The sequence below is a fragment of the Haliotis rufescens genome, unplaced genomic scaffold (genome assembly GCF_023055435.1).
Source record: "Haliotis rufescens isolate VD_foot unplaced genomic scaffold, xgHalRufe1.0.p SCAF_1, whole genome shotgun sequence".
Classification (NCBI taxonomy): Eukaryota; Metazoa; Mollusca; class Gastropoda; order Lepetellida; family Haliotidae; genus Haliotis; species Haliotis rufescens.
In genome coordinates, this window is record NW_025963779.1 from 32,431,807 (window position 1) to 32,448,168 (window position 16,362).

A 16,362-nucleotide genomic window follows, 5' to 3' on the forward strand; every position below is an offset into this window, starting at 1 on the left:
TAGGACATACTTAAAGTCAATAAATTGCCAATATATTCTAGCCAAAGTTCTAGACTGAATGTCAAATTGTAAAAAATAGAGCATTTCATTTCGTAATTCAAAAAGTATATCAACTGCTATTGATGACTTTCAATTTGAATTTTTACTCTTGTAAGTAGCCTTTCCCAGTGCCATAGAATATATCATATACCGGTACCACTAATTTAACACTTATCCTTAAACTACAAGTTGACTAAGCATCCATAAAATGTCTATGGTAAAAACATGAATACATAGTAACTGACCAGTGGACATCATTGAGATAAATCCATATTTTATAAATCAATCAGATTTTTACTTGGAGTAAACTGTTCGTCTTTTTACTTCAAAATGTTGTAATGACTCTTTTACTTGTTAATGGAAATGTTGAATTATTAGAATATTTTCATACATTCCAAATATGAAAATGTGTAAGAAAATGAAATAGTTTTTCAGTGAAACCCTGTTATTTGAGACAATATTATCCAGATCAAGAAATTAATGAAGGAATCGTGGGTACTGAGTTATCTCCCTTTAATTATGAACAGCCCAGAATCCTGGTTGATCTTGATCAGACGTGTTTCCAGACGCTTTTAACATAGCTCAAGTGTCTCAGTTAAAGAAGTTTAACTGCATATTTAACAACATTGCTGTGTTCAAATTTTATTGTGATTGAAAAAGGGTCTGGATGAAGGAAAATCAAATATAAGAAACATTTATGTTTTTGTTATTGTGCACTACATGTTCTTTACCAAAGATATATCCACTTGATGTCAGAAAAGTAGGCAATCATCAGTGCCTGCAACTAACTTGCTATCTTGCATGCTCTATTGCTTGGCAACATCCAAGCTGTTCACTAGGGGTAATTGGCCAGCTTGTTAGTAAACAAAAACTGGTAACACGTCTTCTCAAAATGTTTTCTTATTCAAACTGCAAATCCTTATTTGATACCTTTTCATAAAATAGTAAACATATTTGGTATGTGATTATGAGAAGTGTAAGTTTTAAGAATATTATTTATTTTTAACCAGTGTTTAGCAGTGTGACTAGATCCTACAGAGCACATTGGCTGAGAGGGACCACAGCTTACCACTGACTTGATCTGTTGTAGTTACTTTCTTTGTTATTTTAATCAGATTTTCCGTCTTCTGTTGTTTGTATTCAGTTTCCGTCCATTATTTTATTTATTTATTCCAATATCTGTGATTATACATGATATTACTTATGCCAGATTCAATCTGAATATTACTCAAATATGTATAGGATTTAGTTTGTAATCAATTGCCATGACCTTACAAGTCAATATACTGCCCTGAACTTGCTAGTTACTTCATGCTAGTTACTTAGAGCATGATAGATTCACTAGTCCATGGATAATAGTCTCATGTATTAGACTATTAGAATTAATATGACATTAGTGCAGTATGCATAGTATTAAGATGTGGATTTCAATTTACAAGCTAATACTGACTTAAGATATTTGATATAATGAATAAAATCATCACAAAAAATCCAGGACTTTATTTCATTATGACATCAACAAGAATGTCAAGGTAGCCTTCAAAATGAGCATATAGTCAAGTCTCGTTAATCCGACACTCGTTAATCCAACAATCGACTTTATCTGACACAAATGATGGGAACTTTGACCGACCAATGAAATTACTAACAGGAAGTTGACATTAGCCACTAAGAAAGCAGCTTTCTTAATCATTGCGGCACTAGTTTCAAATTAGCGACTTCCATTCCAGACTATGATTCAAAATTGACTGATTTTGAATCAGTCATACAGTCCCTAACAGTGGTTTTGTGTTAAACTTTAGTGGTTGTATGATTAGAAAACATATTCCGCTGACAATGTAAAACAACAATATGAATATTTCATTTTTTCATTTTCCTACGTGTTCATATCGTTATCTATCATGTAGTTGTTCAATTTTCGATCACAAACGTTTATACTACCTAATTTCGTTTATCCAACATACTCGTTAATCCGACATAATCATATGCAACCAACAATGTCGAAAACGGGGCTTGACTCTGCATTGTTGCTACCACCATGACTTCAAAGGTCTTATGATCATGTTTGTATAATCAGTTGTAACCATGTCTTGAATCAAGCTCACTTTTGTCAAGTATGTAAGAATGTTTCCATGCACTGCATATCTAACACTAAAGGTAGTCATCATGCAGCCATTGAATGAAGACTTTGCATAACATAAGCACAGGGTACTGTACAATATTTATTGATTATTTGTTTGTTTGGAGACAGATACATATAATCAAGATGTAATTCTGACTTGTTCAGAATGAGAATCCATGGTACAGGTCACATGGTACTGTCGTTCTTCCAGTCTTTTAGTTTGACTCGATGACTATCTTTAAGAAATCAAAATTTCAAATTCAAATCAGATTCTATTTATATCAAAAGTACATTTCATAAATGCAAAAGATACACTCTTACCACATCAAATAATATCAATCAGAGATACACTGATTACTTCTCATGCCTATCAATGTATGTCAAGTGAATCATTCTCTGCTTACAAACTACTGAGATACATCGGCATAGTACTGATCTTCATGCCACAAGTGTAGCAACAGAAAATATCCTCCTAGTATTGACAATCACTATGGCTTTTCCATGGTGTGCGTCCATGTTGGTTTTCGCTTTTCAATGAAAGCTTTGATGCCCTCGATACCATCGTTCAGTGACAGATTATCAGTCATCACTCCTCCAGCGATTCTGCAAGGGGAAAAGTTTCAGAATCATTTTAAAATACATTCAAACAAGGTGTTACATGTATCTAGATCATTTCTGAAAATCAAACATCTATGAGAAGGAATGTTACATCTTTGGCAACCAGGAACGGATCGAAGTACACATAAAGATGTAAGACTAAGTCTTGGTTCTCAGACACCAACTGCATCATCACAAGTCCGCCGCACGATTCGTTTTTATTTCCTTTATTATTTTTCTTGAACACACTAACCTGGCAGTGAAATGCTACAATACTTAAGAACATCATGATTTTGCCAGAATTATTGTAAACAAAATTTGGTTACATGCTAGCTTGAACCCAAAATAAATAAACACAACACTGCCCGCCTGCACTATATCTTCAAAAGCCATTGCCTGAGAACCAATTCATTAATTTTTTTAAGCTAATCATTGACTATTCCTTTACTCTTTCTTAAGAGTGGCCTTATCTGCTTGGACTCATGTGGCAGGTTCCAACCTACATAGTATTTGTTTGATTTGTTGTTGAACACTGTGCTCACGATTATTCCAGTAATATGACAGCAGTCTGTAATAATCGAGTCTGAACGAGACATTCCAGTGATTGTTTGTTTGTTTGTTTGTTGTTTAACGCCGCACTTAGCAATAGTCCAGCTATATGACGGTGGTCTGTAATTAATCAAGTCTGGACCAGACAATCCAGTGTTTGACATCATGAGCATCGATCCACGCAATTGGGATATGATGACATGCATCAACCAAGTCACCAAGCCTGACCACCCAATCCAGTTCTAACCTAGTTCTCTGCGACATTCATGCTTGTTACTGTAATTAACAAATAGTAGCAAGTGTTAAAGCTTTGGACATAGCTATATGGAATGATGAAGGTCTAGGAAAAGAACATTATCTTTCGAAAATTTTAGCGTAAATTAGGTTCTACTAACTTGTAAGCTTTGCTTCTCTCCAGATTCATCTGAGCATAGAAGGTAGCTTTCCCTAGGGCCGTCACACTTCTACTTGTCTCACAGATCCTGTTGGCAATCTTCATTGTCTGGGGAAAAGGCACACACAGTGGGATATCATTTCTACATCCTCAGCAGTGTTCACTCGTTATGATATGGCTGAAATACTGCCGATGTGACGTTAAATATTAACTCACTCACTGAGCAGTATTCAAAGTAGCTGCCTGCCTGGATTCCACTAGCCAGGTATTTTCAGGTGGAAATGTGATAATTAAAGTCAAGAATCCTGTCTGTATATTTCCAACTCATTAGACACCATCATGACAATGTTTGTGAAGTGCTGTGCAACGAAATTTAGACTTTCACAAATGCCATTGTATACAATCATTGATATTTTATTGTGCCACAAACAGCAATATTGCAGCTAAACCACAGCAACCTGCAGATACATGTGTGAATATAACAGTGTGGACCAGATAAATCGTTAGTTGACAACATGTACATCCATCCATGTTTTCAGTGCCTCTCACTGTTGGTGAGAGATCTTTGCTGCAGGATTGTAGCCTGGTATGTGTTCACAAGAGACTGGAGGATGGGTGACTCAGTCATCTATAACACATCTAATTTGTACAATGTCCCTGTTTATAATTCCTCGTCAGCACAATATCTGTACCAATGTGGTATATGTCTGCTATGTCTATATGTGACTGCTGCAGATTATTTCACACATATCCTCCAAGACTTAAGCTTGCACAGGGGCCAGCAGTCTTATCACCACAAGTCCCTTGTCAGAGTTTCTAGGATCATCTCATGGATTTGAAACTCAGTTTTCCCCGAACATGAGACTTGTCAACAGCACAACTGTGACCTTGACCAAATTCATCAATATCAACACCCTGGGCCACTTCCTCAGCCCACCTACACTCAGTGATGTGACTTACCTATGTTCCTAGCACTGTTAGACTTGACTCATTCCTACAACCTGTGCCACTTCCAGCTTCCCTCCTCAGCCTAGCTACACTCAGTGATGTGACTTACCTATGTTCCTAGCACTGTTAGACTTGACTCATTCCTACAACCTGTGCCACTTCCAGCTTCCCTCCTCAGCCTACCTACACTCAGTGATGTGACTTACCTATGTTCCTAGCACTGTTAGACTTGACTCATTCCTACAACCTGTGCCACTTCCAGCTTCCCTCCTCAGCCTACCTACACTCAGTGATGTGACTTACCTATGTTCCTAGCACTGTTAGACTTGACTCATTCCTACAACCTGTGCCACTTCCAGCTTCCCTCCTCAGCCTAGCTACACTCAGTGATGTGACTTACCTATGTTCCTAGCAGTGTTAGACTTGACTCATTCCTACAACCTGTGCCACATCCAGCTTCCCTCCTCAGCCTAGCTACACTCAGTGATGTGACTTACCTATGTTCCTAGCACTGTTAGACTTGACTCATTCCTACAACCTGTGCCACTTCCAGCTTCCCTCCTCAGCCTAGCTACACTCAGTGATGTGACTTACCTATGTTCCTAGCACTGTTAGACTTGACTCATTCCTACAACCTGTGCCACATCCAGCTTCCCTCCTCAGCCTACCTACACTCAGTGATGTGACTTACCTATGTTCCTAGCACTGTTAGACTTGACTCATTCCTACAACCTGTGCCACATCCAGCTTCCCTCCTCAGCCTACCTACACTCAGTGATGTGACTTACCTATGTTCCTAGCATTGTTAGACTTGACTCATTCCTACAACCTGTGCCACTTCCAGCTTCCCTCCTCAGCCTACCTACACTCAGTGATGTGACTTACCTATGTTCCTAGCAGTGTTAGAATTGACTCATTCCTACAACCTGTGCCACATCCAGCTTCCCTCCTCAGCCTACCTACACTCAGTGATGTGACTTACCTATGTTCCTAGCAGTGTTAGACTTGACTCATTCCTACAACCTGTGCCACATCCAGCTTCCCTCCTCAGCCTACCTACACTCAGTGATGTGACTTACCTATGTTCCTAGCAGTGTTAGAATTGACTCATTCCTACAACCTGTGCCACATCCAGCGTCCCTCCTCAGCCTACCTACACTCAGTGATGTGACTTACCTATGTTTCTATCACTGTTAGAATTGACTCATTCCTACAACCTGTACCGTAAGCTATTCATCCTTACCTCTTCATGAAGCTTGTCCTCTTGCACCACTCTGCTCACAAGGCCATGCAACAGCGCATCTGGAAATCAAACAAGGAAACAACGTTATCTCTATCCCCCGCCACAGGGCACATCAGAATCTTATTTGTTCATATAGTAAAAATTTACAGCACCAATTCTTTAGCTCAGTCTTGACAAGTATCTCTCACAAAGCTTGCAAACTTTCATGTAGGAAACCTGTCTCCATTGAAGATAGGATGCACAGAATCTAAAAATATGTAACAAGGAACTTAATTCAGAAAGAAATAATTTATGGCACTACATTTCTTGTTAAGTATCGCTTAGAAAAGCTTGCAAAGTTCCATTTATGTAACTTCAGATGTTTCTGAGAAAACTTGTCCCCCTTTCATGCATCATGCAAAAAGATGAAAAGCATGAAGTAAGGGCCTAAACTCCGTAATGAATAAATTTCAGACTCCAATTTTCAAACTCATACGAGATCATGACCAGTAACATTGGTGTAGAAAATTTAATTTCTCAGCTTAAATTGTTTCGGCGAAAATTTGTCCCATTGAGAAGTGGACATATGGACGGATGGATGGAAGGACAGATAGACGAACAAACTCTGTTGCTATATCCTCCGGCCCACTTCGTGGTGGGGAAAATAGCATCTGTTACACCAGGGAGTAGCTTCAGTCTGACAGATGTAAAGTCAGGCAGAGTAAAATGTTTCTTTGTAACCTCCTATCTTCAAGCCTGAGTGGTCTTAGGTAGGTCAGCTCCATACCCGTGGGTTACATCAAAGTGATAAACGTGTACGGCCTGCATCACTTTAGGCAAGTCCTACATATCTCTACAGCTTTGAAAGTATTAAGATATTGTGATATCTCTATATTAATGCGAAAAAAAAACATCTGGCATCAGTATGGCAAGCCGTTTTCACATTTATTACGGAATTACAGATATCTTCAATTGTTATAAAGATATCGGTATTTTATTTAAAGATATCAATAATGTTTTTAAGATATCAAAATATAATTAAAGATATCTTAAATTCACTTCTGATATCCATAATACAATTACTGATATCTTATACTGATATATGTTACAGTGATATCAACAAATTAGTTTGTGATATCTCTAAATGTGTTTAAGATATCATTAAACAATTACCATCCTACTGTAATTAAATATATTAGAAATAAATTCAAGATATCTTAAATTCAATTCAAGATATCTTGAAATAAGTCATACATATCAACAAATGCATTAGAGATATCTTTAATTCAATTAGAGATATCTTTAATTCAATTAGAGATATCATTAATGCTGACCGTTACTGATATCAAAAATCCAATTAAAGATATCATTAATAATTTTGATGATATCTTTATATCAATCATTGATATTAGTTATCTAATTTAAGTAACATTATTAATGTAACATCTTTAATAATGGCAACAATTGGCGATATCAAATTGAAGGCTGTTTAATTATTGATATTTGTATTTAGTTTCAAGATATCAGGAATTGAATTACTGACATCACAACAAAAGATGACATTTTGATATCTTTAAATCATATTTTGATATCAATAATAGAATTTAAGATATCAGCAATTCTTTTCAAGATATCAGTAATACGCTTCACCATATCCTTAATTCATTTCGTGATATCTTAAATTGTATTGCAGATATCTACAATTATCTGTATTTAAGATATCTTCAATTCCATTCAAGATATCTTTAAAACAATTGAAGATATCTGTAATTCCGTAATAAATGCCATACATCAGTTTCACATCAAGCATCAATGTCACATCTACCATCCTTTCACCTTGAGCAGAGATAGGCTCCCCTGTGAACAACATTTCCAGCGCAACCTTACGAGGAACAGATCGGCCAATAGCAACAGCAGGCGTGGAACAGAATAGGCCAACGTTGACACTGTCAGACAGAGAGAAGCACCACGTATATTTCTTGTTTAGCATAGTCTGAGTCTGGACCAGATAAACCAGTGATTGCACATTGATCCATGCTGTTGGGGTACAAAAACAAGCAAACAACCAAGACACTGAGTCTGACCACTGCTGTTAGACCCACCTTATGACAAGTCTCACATTACCTCAACAAGCAAACAACCAAGACACTGAGTCTGACCACTACTGTTAGACCCACCTTATGACAAGTCTCACATTACCTCAACAAGCAAACAACCAAGACACTGAGTCTGACCACTACTGTTAGACCCACCTTATGACAAGTCTCACATTACCTCAACAAGCAATCAACCAAGACACTGAGTCTGACCACTACTGTTAGACCCACCTTATGACAAGTCTCACATTACCTCAACAAGCAATCAACCAAGACACTGAGTCTGACCACTACTGTTAGACCCACCTTATGACAAGTCTCACATTACCTCAACAAGCAAACAACCAAGACACTGAGTCTGACCACTACTGTTAGACCCACCTTATGACAAGTCTCACATTACCTCAACAAGCAATCAACCAAGACACTGAGTCTGACCACTACTGTTAGACCCACCTTATGACAAGTCTCACATTACCTCAACAAGCAAACAACCAAGACACTGAGTCTGACCACTACTGTTAGACCCACCTTATGACAAGTCTCACATTACCTCAACAAGCATCAACCAAGACACTGAGTCTGACCACTACTGTTAGACCCACCTTATGACAAGTCTCACATTACCTCAACAAGCATCAACCAAGACACTGAGTCTGACCACTGCTGTTAGACCCACCTTATGACAAGTCTCACATTACCTCAACAAGCATCAACCAAGACACTGAGTCTGACCACTGCTGTTAGACCCACCTTATGACAAGTCTCACATTACCTCAACAAGCAAACAACCAAGACACTGAGTCTGACCACTACTGTTAGACCCACCTTATGACAAGTCTCACATTACCTCAACAAGCAAACAACCAAGACACTGAGTCTGACCACTACTGTTAGACCCACCTTATTACAAGTCTCACATTACCTCAACAAGCAATCAACCAAGACACTGAGTCTGACCACTACTGTTAGACCCACCTTATGACAAGTCTCACATTACCTCAACAAGCAAACAACCAAGACACTGAGTCTGACCACTACTGTTAGACCCACCTTATGACAAGTCTCACATTACCTCAACAAGCAAACAACCAAGACACTGAGTCTGACCACTACTGTTAGACCCACCTTATGACAAGCAAACAAAGAGACATGCAACAAAAAGTAATTATTTGACACAGTGTTCCAAATGTATCAAGTATTGCAACCAGTGACTTGGAAAAAAAGTGCCTCTGATTAGTTATAAGATTTGTTTTGTTAATGAGGACAGCTTACGGTGCAACATAAAGTTATAAATGTGTCCTGAATGGATTCCCATGTCCCTTAAAGTGCAATGCAATCATACATTTAGTTCAGTGGCTCAACCCTATCCTCCAGACAAGGCCTAGTATTGAGTACTACACTAATGGGATTAGATAGTGTTGTGAAAACACAACAATGTACTGTTGACAAGTAAGTAATATCAAGGAAATTAGTGAGCAATTGTTTATTTTTATTTCTTTATACATACAAAATTGTAAAAAATTAGTATGAAAAGTCTAAAATTTTCTATGGCTCTGTATAAATTGATAGAGAAACATTTCATCTTACAAATAATGCAAAAGTTTCTATTTTCGCTCACTCTCACTCACTCATTCAATGATGGTGTCATTGACCAACTTAGTATAAAAGGTATGACCACTCATCACAACACAAACAAATCTATGGCTGAAGTCGCTCACATACCCTGGTGTGGCAAATCTGGAGGTGTCGGTGGCCACAGCTATATCACAGGTGGCAACCAGCTGACAACCCGCTGCCGTGGCCAGCCCTGGGGGGACACAAACACATGGCACAAGTGAGGATCAGTGGAACAAACAGACCATATATATGAATAAGCAAATTATTTAGGCATCACTTGTAGAAACCCATTACTCAACCCGCTGTAGGTTAAGAGATAAGTACAAAGTGTCCGCTTGGGAACTGTTTTACCAGAGCCCTCGCAAAATGTTTTCAGATTTACGTATAAAATAATCTGACCATGCATACACTGAAGTTAACTGAAGTTTTATCTTTATTCAAACATATAAACGTCGCAAAGTCAGAAAAAAAAGCAAACATTAGTGACTTGTAGTGTAATTATGGAGTTATAGTGAATGATTGTCATTAAACACTATATCACGTGACTAACCACAGGTCTGTGTTGACCTGTGGGTACCTGGGTCCTACTCAGTACCCACCCGACATGAGTACCCAAATTATCTGCCACAGCCCTAGTAGAAACAGCCGTCAAGTAAAGTTGTAAGGTTACAAATACAGATGTACCTTGCCTTTAGGTTTCAATATTAGAGAATATGTGTCTCTCATTGAGGCCAAATATTGATCTCAAAATAGAGGTGTTTTTAAGGCAATTCAAAGATATCAAAGCTATAACACCACTTCACATAGCACAAGCATGAAACCTGAAATAACAGAGTATTAAAACAGACAACTAACTCACCATTCACCTTGGCTATAACAGGAACAGGAAGTTCCTGCAAAAAAATAATTATGATTAACACAACATGGTCAACAATATCAAGGAGTGAGTGAGTTTGTCCTAAAGCTGCTCTGAACAGTATCAGCTTATGAGGGAGCATGGGTATGGTGTTGACAAACCTAAAAACATAATCAGGGCAAACTGGGAATCAAACCCACAATCACAAGTCGCTGGCACACCTTAGTAACGCAACACTGCAGAACGAATGGCGTACCTCAGATTACTGGGGCAACTGTGACCCATGAAGTTGTCTCCCTTGGTTGAGTTTGTGGTTTGGTTGTACCTAACAGTTTATTTCCAATCATTGCGTTATGTGTGTAGCAGTGGTCAACATGTTAATGTATACACACTTTGAAGGCTACATTTGGCATTCCCTACAAATGGTACAATGATAAATGACAGAAAAAAAAGTGAAACGCAAAGGATTTACATAAATTCTTCTTAAAACACATAAAACAGAATATTTTAACATACTACGTACAATAAGTGAAAAACTGGTATTCCATGATCAGACATGATTAAGGTCACTCAACAAGTCTGTTTACATATCACTCTTCAATATAATTGTATTGTATGATATGACATGATACTTGCATCGTGGCACAGTAACATTTACCTCTACTGTGAGGTCTTACCTGTATTAGCATCATGACTTCAGAGCAGGTGTTAAACACCTTCTGGTGATGTCTGCGGCCTTCTTTGGGAGTCTACATAGAAGACAGGAGTATTACTGATAAACAGCAATGAGCACAATGACATAATGGTCCGCAAAACAATCCACAGTCAGGGTCAGGACAAGCTGACCATCAACTAACGCTGGTCATGCTACATGAGCATCACTTTCTATTCTTAGTCACATGACCATCAGGATGTCAATTTTGTCACTTCTGTCTGCAAACACAAAGTATGTTAAAAGATACTCTTCCACTGGAGTGCATGATAGTCATAATTATGTGTATTTAGATCGTTCATGGGGTGGGGGTGAATGCTAGGGGATGAGGGGAAAAATCACAGAAAAAAACATCTATAGGTGGTCAGTATAAATCTGTTTTCCAAAAAATAACCTGAATATGTGTTCATGGCTGCAGTTGGTCAAGCTGGTTTTGTTGGATCTTGTTTTATGTACTGTATGCAGATTTGGGCAGAAACAACTCTTAAGTCAGCTTTCAGACGAACAGAAATATATTTCTTTTAAGATAATCTTTTTCCACTTTTCATATTCTGATGATCAGTGGGTAAGTAACCAACTCAAAACAGTAGGGAATGACATGCGCACCAGCTCTTTCAGGTCGTGCCCTGCAGAGAAGACTGGCCCTGTATGTGTGATGATGATCACCCTCAGGTCCTCCTTGTATTCATCATTCGTCAGGTCATCCTCCAGGGCATGCAGCATGGCCAGTGACAGGGCATTCCTGAAATAAACACAAGTTGTATGAAGATTTTCTCAACAGCTCAGCAGATCGTCATAATGGTACAAAACTAACTCCAACAGTTGACATAAAAAAGAAGCTCCCCAAAATTTAGCTCAACACTGTTTTCAATGAAGTAATGTTAAAATAAACCACTTCCTCTTTATTGGACCCATTTTCAGAGAAATGAAGTCACCTGACTAAGTCATCACATTAGTTATAAACATTAACATTAATTGAGAAATTTCAGTTTGGCAAGTTTACTGACATTTGTTGCAGACTTGGGGCTGAAGAATGGCCTCTGAGCTGGTCTAGATAAACTGTGAAGTTTTACTGGTTTAGTGTTATAACAGCCTACTCCGATGTCTTTCCTGGTTAGAGGAAGCCAATGAATGATGCCTAACCACCGGAAAACGTAACTAGAAATAATCCTTCAGTCACATTTGCTCTACGGATAGGATACGGCGGCCGTAACCCCCCAAAATCAAAAGATACCTGCGGCGGCCACAGAGGATCTACCATGATCTACTATGGCCTCAGGGTCGCCCTAGGGCTGTCCCTATCTTTTACAAGCTGTAGGGGTCGCCATGGGATTATAGCGAGGAGTTATAACTTTTGTAATTTCTAGGTTTGCCGAAACAATTAGACAACTAGACACACCGCAGCCATGCTGTAGAGCAGTTCGACGGCGACCATATGTCGGGTGTACAGTGGCCTTGCCTTTGCCGTGCGGCTGCCCTGTGTAGCGGTAGTGTCAGTCTGGCCGCATGGTCACCAAATGGTTCCCCTGCAGCCACCTTGTGGGCGCCTTGCATCTACCTTGATATTTGTCAAAAACCTACGGCTACCGTAGGGACGGCCTAAGGCAACCGTGCATCATCACTTCAAAGGCCATACGGCAGCCGCAGGTTTTCTGTCTCCACAAATTCAAAATATGCCATGCGGCTACCCTAACATATGTCACTGCTACAGTATGTGACCGTGGGAATATTGCAGCAGCCCTATAATTGCTATTGACTGTAGATATTTTAGACCCCATGGCCGCTGCGGCAAATGTGACTGTGGCATAAATACACGACAGTGGAATTCCTTTTTCACACAAGACACCAGTGTTTAGTGAGTGAATTAAAAGTTTAAGTTACATTGGCAGTATTTCAGCCACATCATACATGGGACAGTGGGAACGTACGGTACTAGGGCTGGGACGAGTCCAAATTTACTACCCGGGTACCCACCCCCCTATTACCAGACCCTACCCTGGTACCCACTGTAGGGCTCAGGAGATGTCTCAAAATGTCCGATTGGGAACATTTTTAGCATAGCCCTGGCAAAACGTCTTTAGATACATGTATTAAACAATCTGGTCATTCATACACTGAATCTGAATTAAGTTATATCTTTATTAAACCATATAAAAAAATCAGAAGGAATGGTTGCTAAGTGAGAAAGAAATGCGAGCATTAGTCACTTGTACTGTAACCATAGAGTTCTTGATAATTTTTGCCATTAAACAATATATCACGTGACTAACCACGGGTCTGGGTAGTCCTGTGGGTACCCAGGTCCTGCTCAGTACCCACCCAACCCGGGTACCCGAGTTACCCGTCCCAGCCCTATACGGTACCTTTGCTACCTTTACAGTTCCCCAGCAGAATGTACACCATCCCTTCAGCCAGAGCTCCAGATTACTTTTTGAGCAACTGAGTTTTTACTCTAGGGTTTCTATTTTAACTGGCTTATTACATTTTTCATTGGGTAACCAATATTTTTTCACTCATCTATTCATCACTCTATAGGGTTTTTATGAAAATGAGTACTAATTTTGAGATTTAAGAAAAAATGAAATAATGTTTCAGATGTATATAACGGCTCTAAATATAGGCTTGACTTGGAAAGTAAATTAGCTTGTAAAGCTTCATTGGGTATTTACTCATGCTGTTTTCAAACAATTGAGTTTTCCATTTAATGCATGTGTTTCTGTACGCAGGTTAATTGAAAGCAATTGGGTTTTGAATAGTTTTGAGGGGTATTTTACGCAAATACACAGCTTATCCGTAGCCCTGCCTTCAGCTGCTGGTGGGGGCACGGGTGGCCCAGTCGTCTAAGGCACCGCGATTCCCCGTGCAGAGTTGCGTCCCTTGGGCACGCCAGAAACCTATGATTGTGGGTTCGAATCCCGGTTTGCCTTGATTATGTCTCTAGGTTTGTCAGCACCATACCCGTGCTCGTGGGTTTTACAAAAGTGGTAAATGTCTGAGACCTGCATCACTTCGGGCTTTCCTCCCACATTAAGCTGACACGCCGTGATATAACTGGAATAATGTTAAAAGCGGCGTTAAACCCAACTCACTCACTCAGCTGCAGGCAATTGTTGGCTATTTGGCAATTTCATATTCAGATGTAAACATAGATCAATACATTCAGTATGAATTATATTACGGATTTGGTAGAGGAAGGACAGTGTCATATATTGTCAGAATATTCATTACACAGGTTCAAACCTTTTCTTTGGATTGTTGAGACAGATCGTCCTGATACCATTCTCCTGTGTTGTCTGAGTCAGCTGTTCATGTAATGATGCCAGTCTTGGGGTTTGGGAAAACTTACGTATAAACTGAAAGTCAAGAATGGTCGTAAACGTGAAGTGAATTACTCAAAAACATCCAAAAACATGCTAAGAAGTATCATCCAAATTGTTCAACATTTGTTAAAATCATGTTTACTGATCTCTTAAAACCAAGGAAGATCCGGGGTAGAAAAGGTCTTCAGCAACCCATGCTTGCCGTAAAAGGCAACTATCTTTGTCGTAAGAGGCGACTCATGGGATTGGGTGGTCAGGCTTGCTGACTTGGTTGATGCATGTCATCGTATCCCAATTGTGTGGATCGATGCTCATGATGTCAATCACCGGATTGTCTGGTCCAGACTTGATTATTTACAGACTGCGTCATATAACTGGAATATTGCTGAGAGCGGCGTTAAACAACAAACAAACCAAATCTTAAAAATCAACTCCAGTGGTTGTCACACGTAATCAAAAGTTAATGTTGTCATAAGAATGTTTTCATAACATTAATCTGCTATTTTGAAGACCTATCCTCATGTATGTACTATTGTAATGCCTCTGAAATTGTAAAAAAAGGGACAAAACCCTTTTCAAATTCCATACTCACACCATACAAATCTGACTATCATAAGCCTGTGTTTATGAATCCATGTCAAATATTGATGACACCAGGTTTAGACACTAAAACGTGAGCTCATCCTTCCCCATGGGATGTATCACATTGTTACATACATGTACAATATATAGGTAAGAGCCTGGGTTACTGACAATAAACCATATGCACTGGCTCACACTTACTCTTCCTATTTGGTATTCATCTCAAAGTTACAAAGATATTTTTAAGATGCAAATCAGATGGGCTTCGTCTGTAACGCATGTGAATTTTTGGTCGATCTGGTTCAATGGCAAATAGATGGAGCAGATGAATATCTCATTGATAATATCTTATCCACTTTTTGTCTTGATTAAGACATCGATCAGAAGTGCCATTTGTTTGTTTGTTTGTTGTTTAATGCTGCACTCAGCAGTATTCCGGCTTGGCCTATATGAAAGCGGTCTGTATATGTAATCTGGTGTGTCTGGACCGGATAATCCAGTGATTGATATCACGAGTATTGATCCATAAAATTGGGATAGGATGACATGCTTCAATAAGTCAGCGAGCCTGATTACCTGATCCGGTTAGTCGCCTCTTAAATGACAAGCTAGGCTTGTTGAAGATCTATTAATTAAAACCAGGATCAACCCATTTATTAAACTTATGCATGCCATGGTTTCTGTATAATGGTAAGCACTGTTAGATTCGTATACATCATACAGTTTGAGTCAGCTGACAAACGAGGTGGGAACTGAACGACTGGACTTGACTTGGAAGTGCAAAATGCCCAAGCAAAGTTCATCTTTAAACCAATATTTTTATCCTGCTTCAGGGGCCCTAGACCAACACACCACCTGGCCGTTCCACGGACGATCTCGCCATCACAGCACATTACAGCCTTTGTCAGACAAACATGGCGTTTCTCAGTCGGTCTCAGAAATATGGAAATCTCTCACTTGGGCAAGTTGCAACACATCTAATGTAAACACTGCCACTGGTTTCGTTCTTTGAGGAGAATTTTGCAAGGTGAAGCTGAACGAGACCTCGACATGTTTTCTTACAATAGATGCGCAGTTAATATATTTTTATCAATACGATATTAATCTTTACAAAAGAAAATGATTATATACTGAAACAAAGCTTGCCAATGTACCTGTCGTTTACACACCCCTTGCAAAACACGTGGGGAGAGCACCTGCATAACACGACTTGTCAACATTATCCGGCCGTTCCGATCTGTAACGGCACATACAATTGGTGGAAGCTTACACAAAACGAACCAATGGCTTGGCGTAACTCATTAA

The 16,362-nt window shown here is 39.1% G+C and overlaps 1 protein-coding gene across 2 annotated transcripts; it reads right to left on the reverse strand.

Annotated features, from left to right (window-relative positions):
- Window positions 1-2,248: 2,248 nt before the first annotated feature.
- On the reverse strand, window positions 2,249-16,343 carry LOC124110960 (enoyl-CoA hydratase domain-containing protein 3, mitochondrial-like). 2 transcript variants are annotated; one of them, XM_046470470.2, is made up of 10 exons: window positions 16,212-16,343; window positions 14,396-14,508; window positions 11,762-11,897; window positions 11,121-11,192; window positions 10,447-10,480; window positions 9,693-9,777; window positions 7,708-7,817; window positions 5,893-5,951; window positions 3,703-3,809; window positions 2,249-2,764 (listed from the first exon to the last, which is right to left on the reverse strand). In XM_046470470.2, exons 1-10 carry the CDS (start codon window positions 16,275-16,277, stop codon window positions 2,650-2,652), a joined length of 897 nt encoding a protein of 298 aa, XP_046326426.2. In that variant the 5' UTR covers window positions 16,278-16,343; the 3' UTR covers window positions 2,249-2,649. The 2 variants fall into 2 exon arrangements, with proteins under 2 accessions (XP_046326426.2, XP_046326427.2); XM_046470471.2 differs by lacking the exon at window positions 16,212-16,343 and adding an exon at window positions 15,779-15,890.
- Window positions 16,344-16,362: the final 19 nt, after the last annotated feature.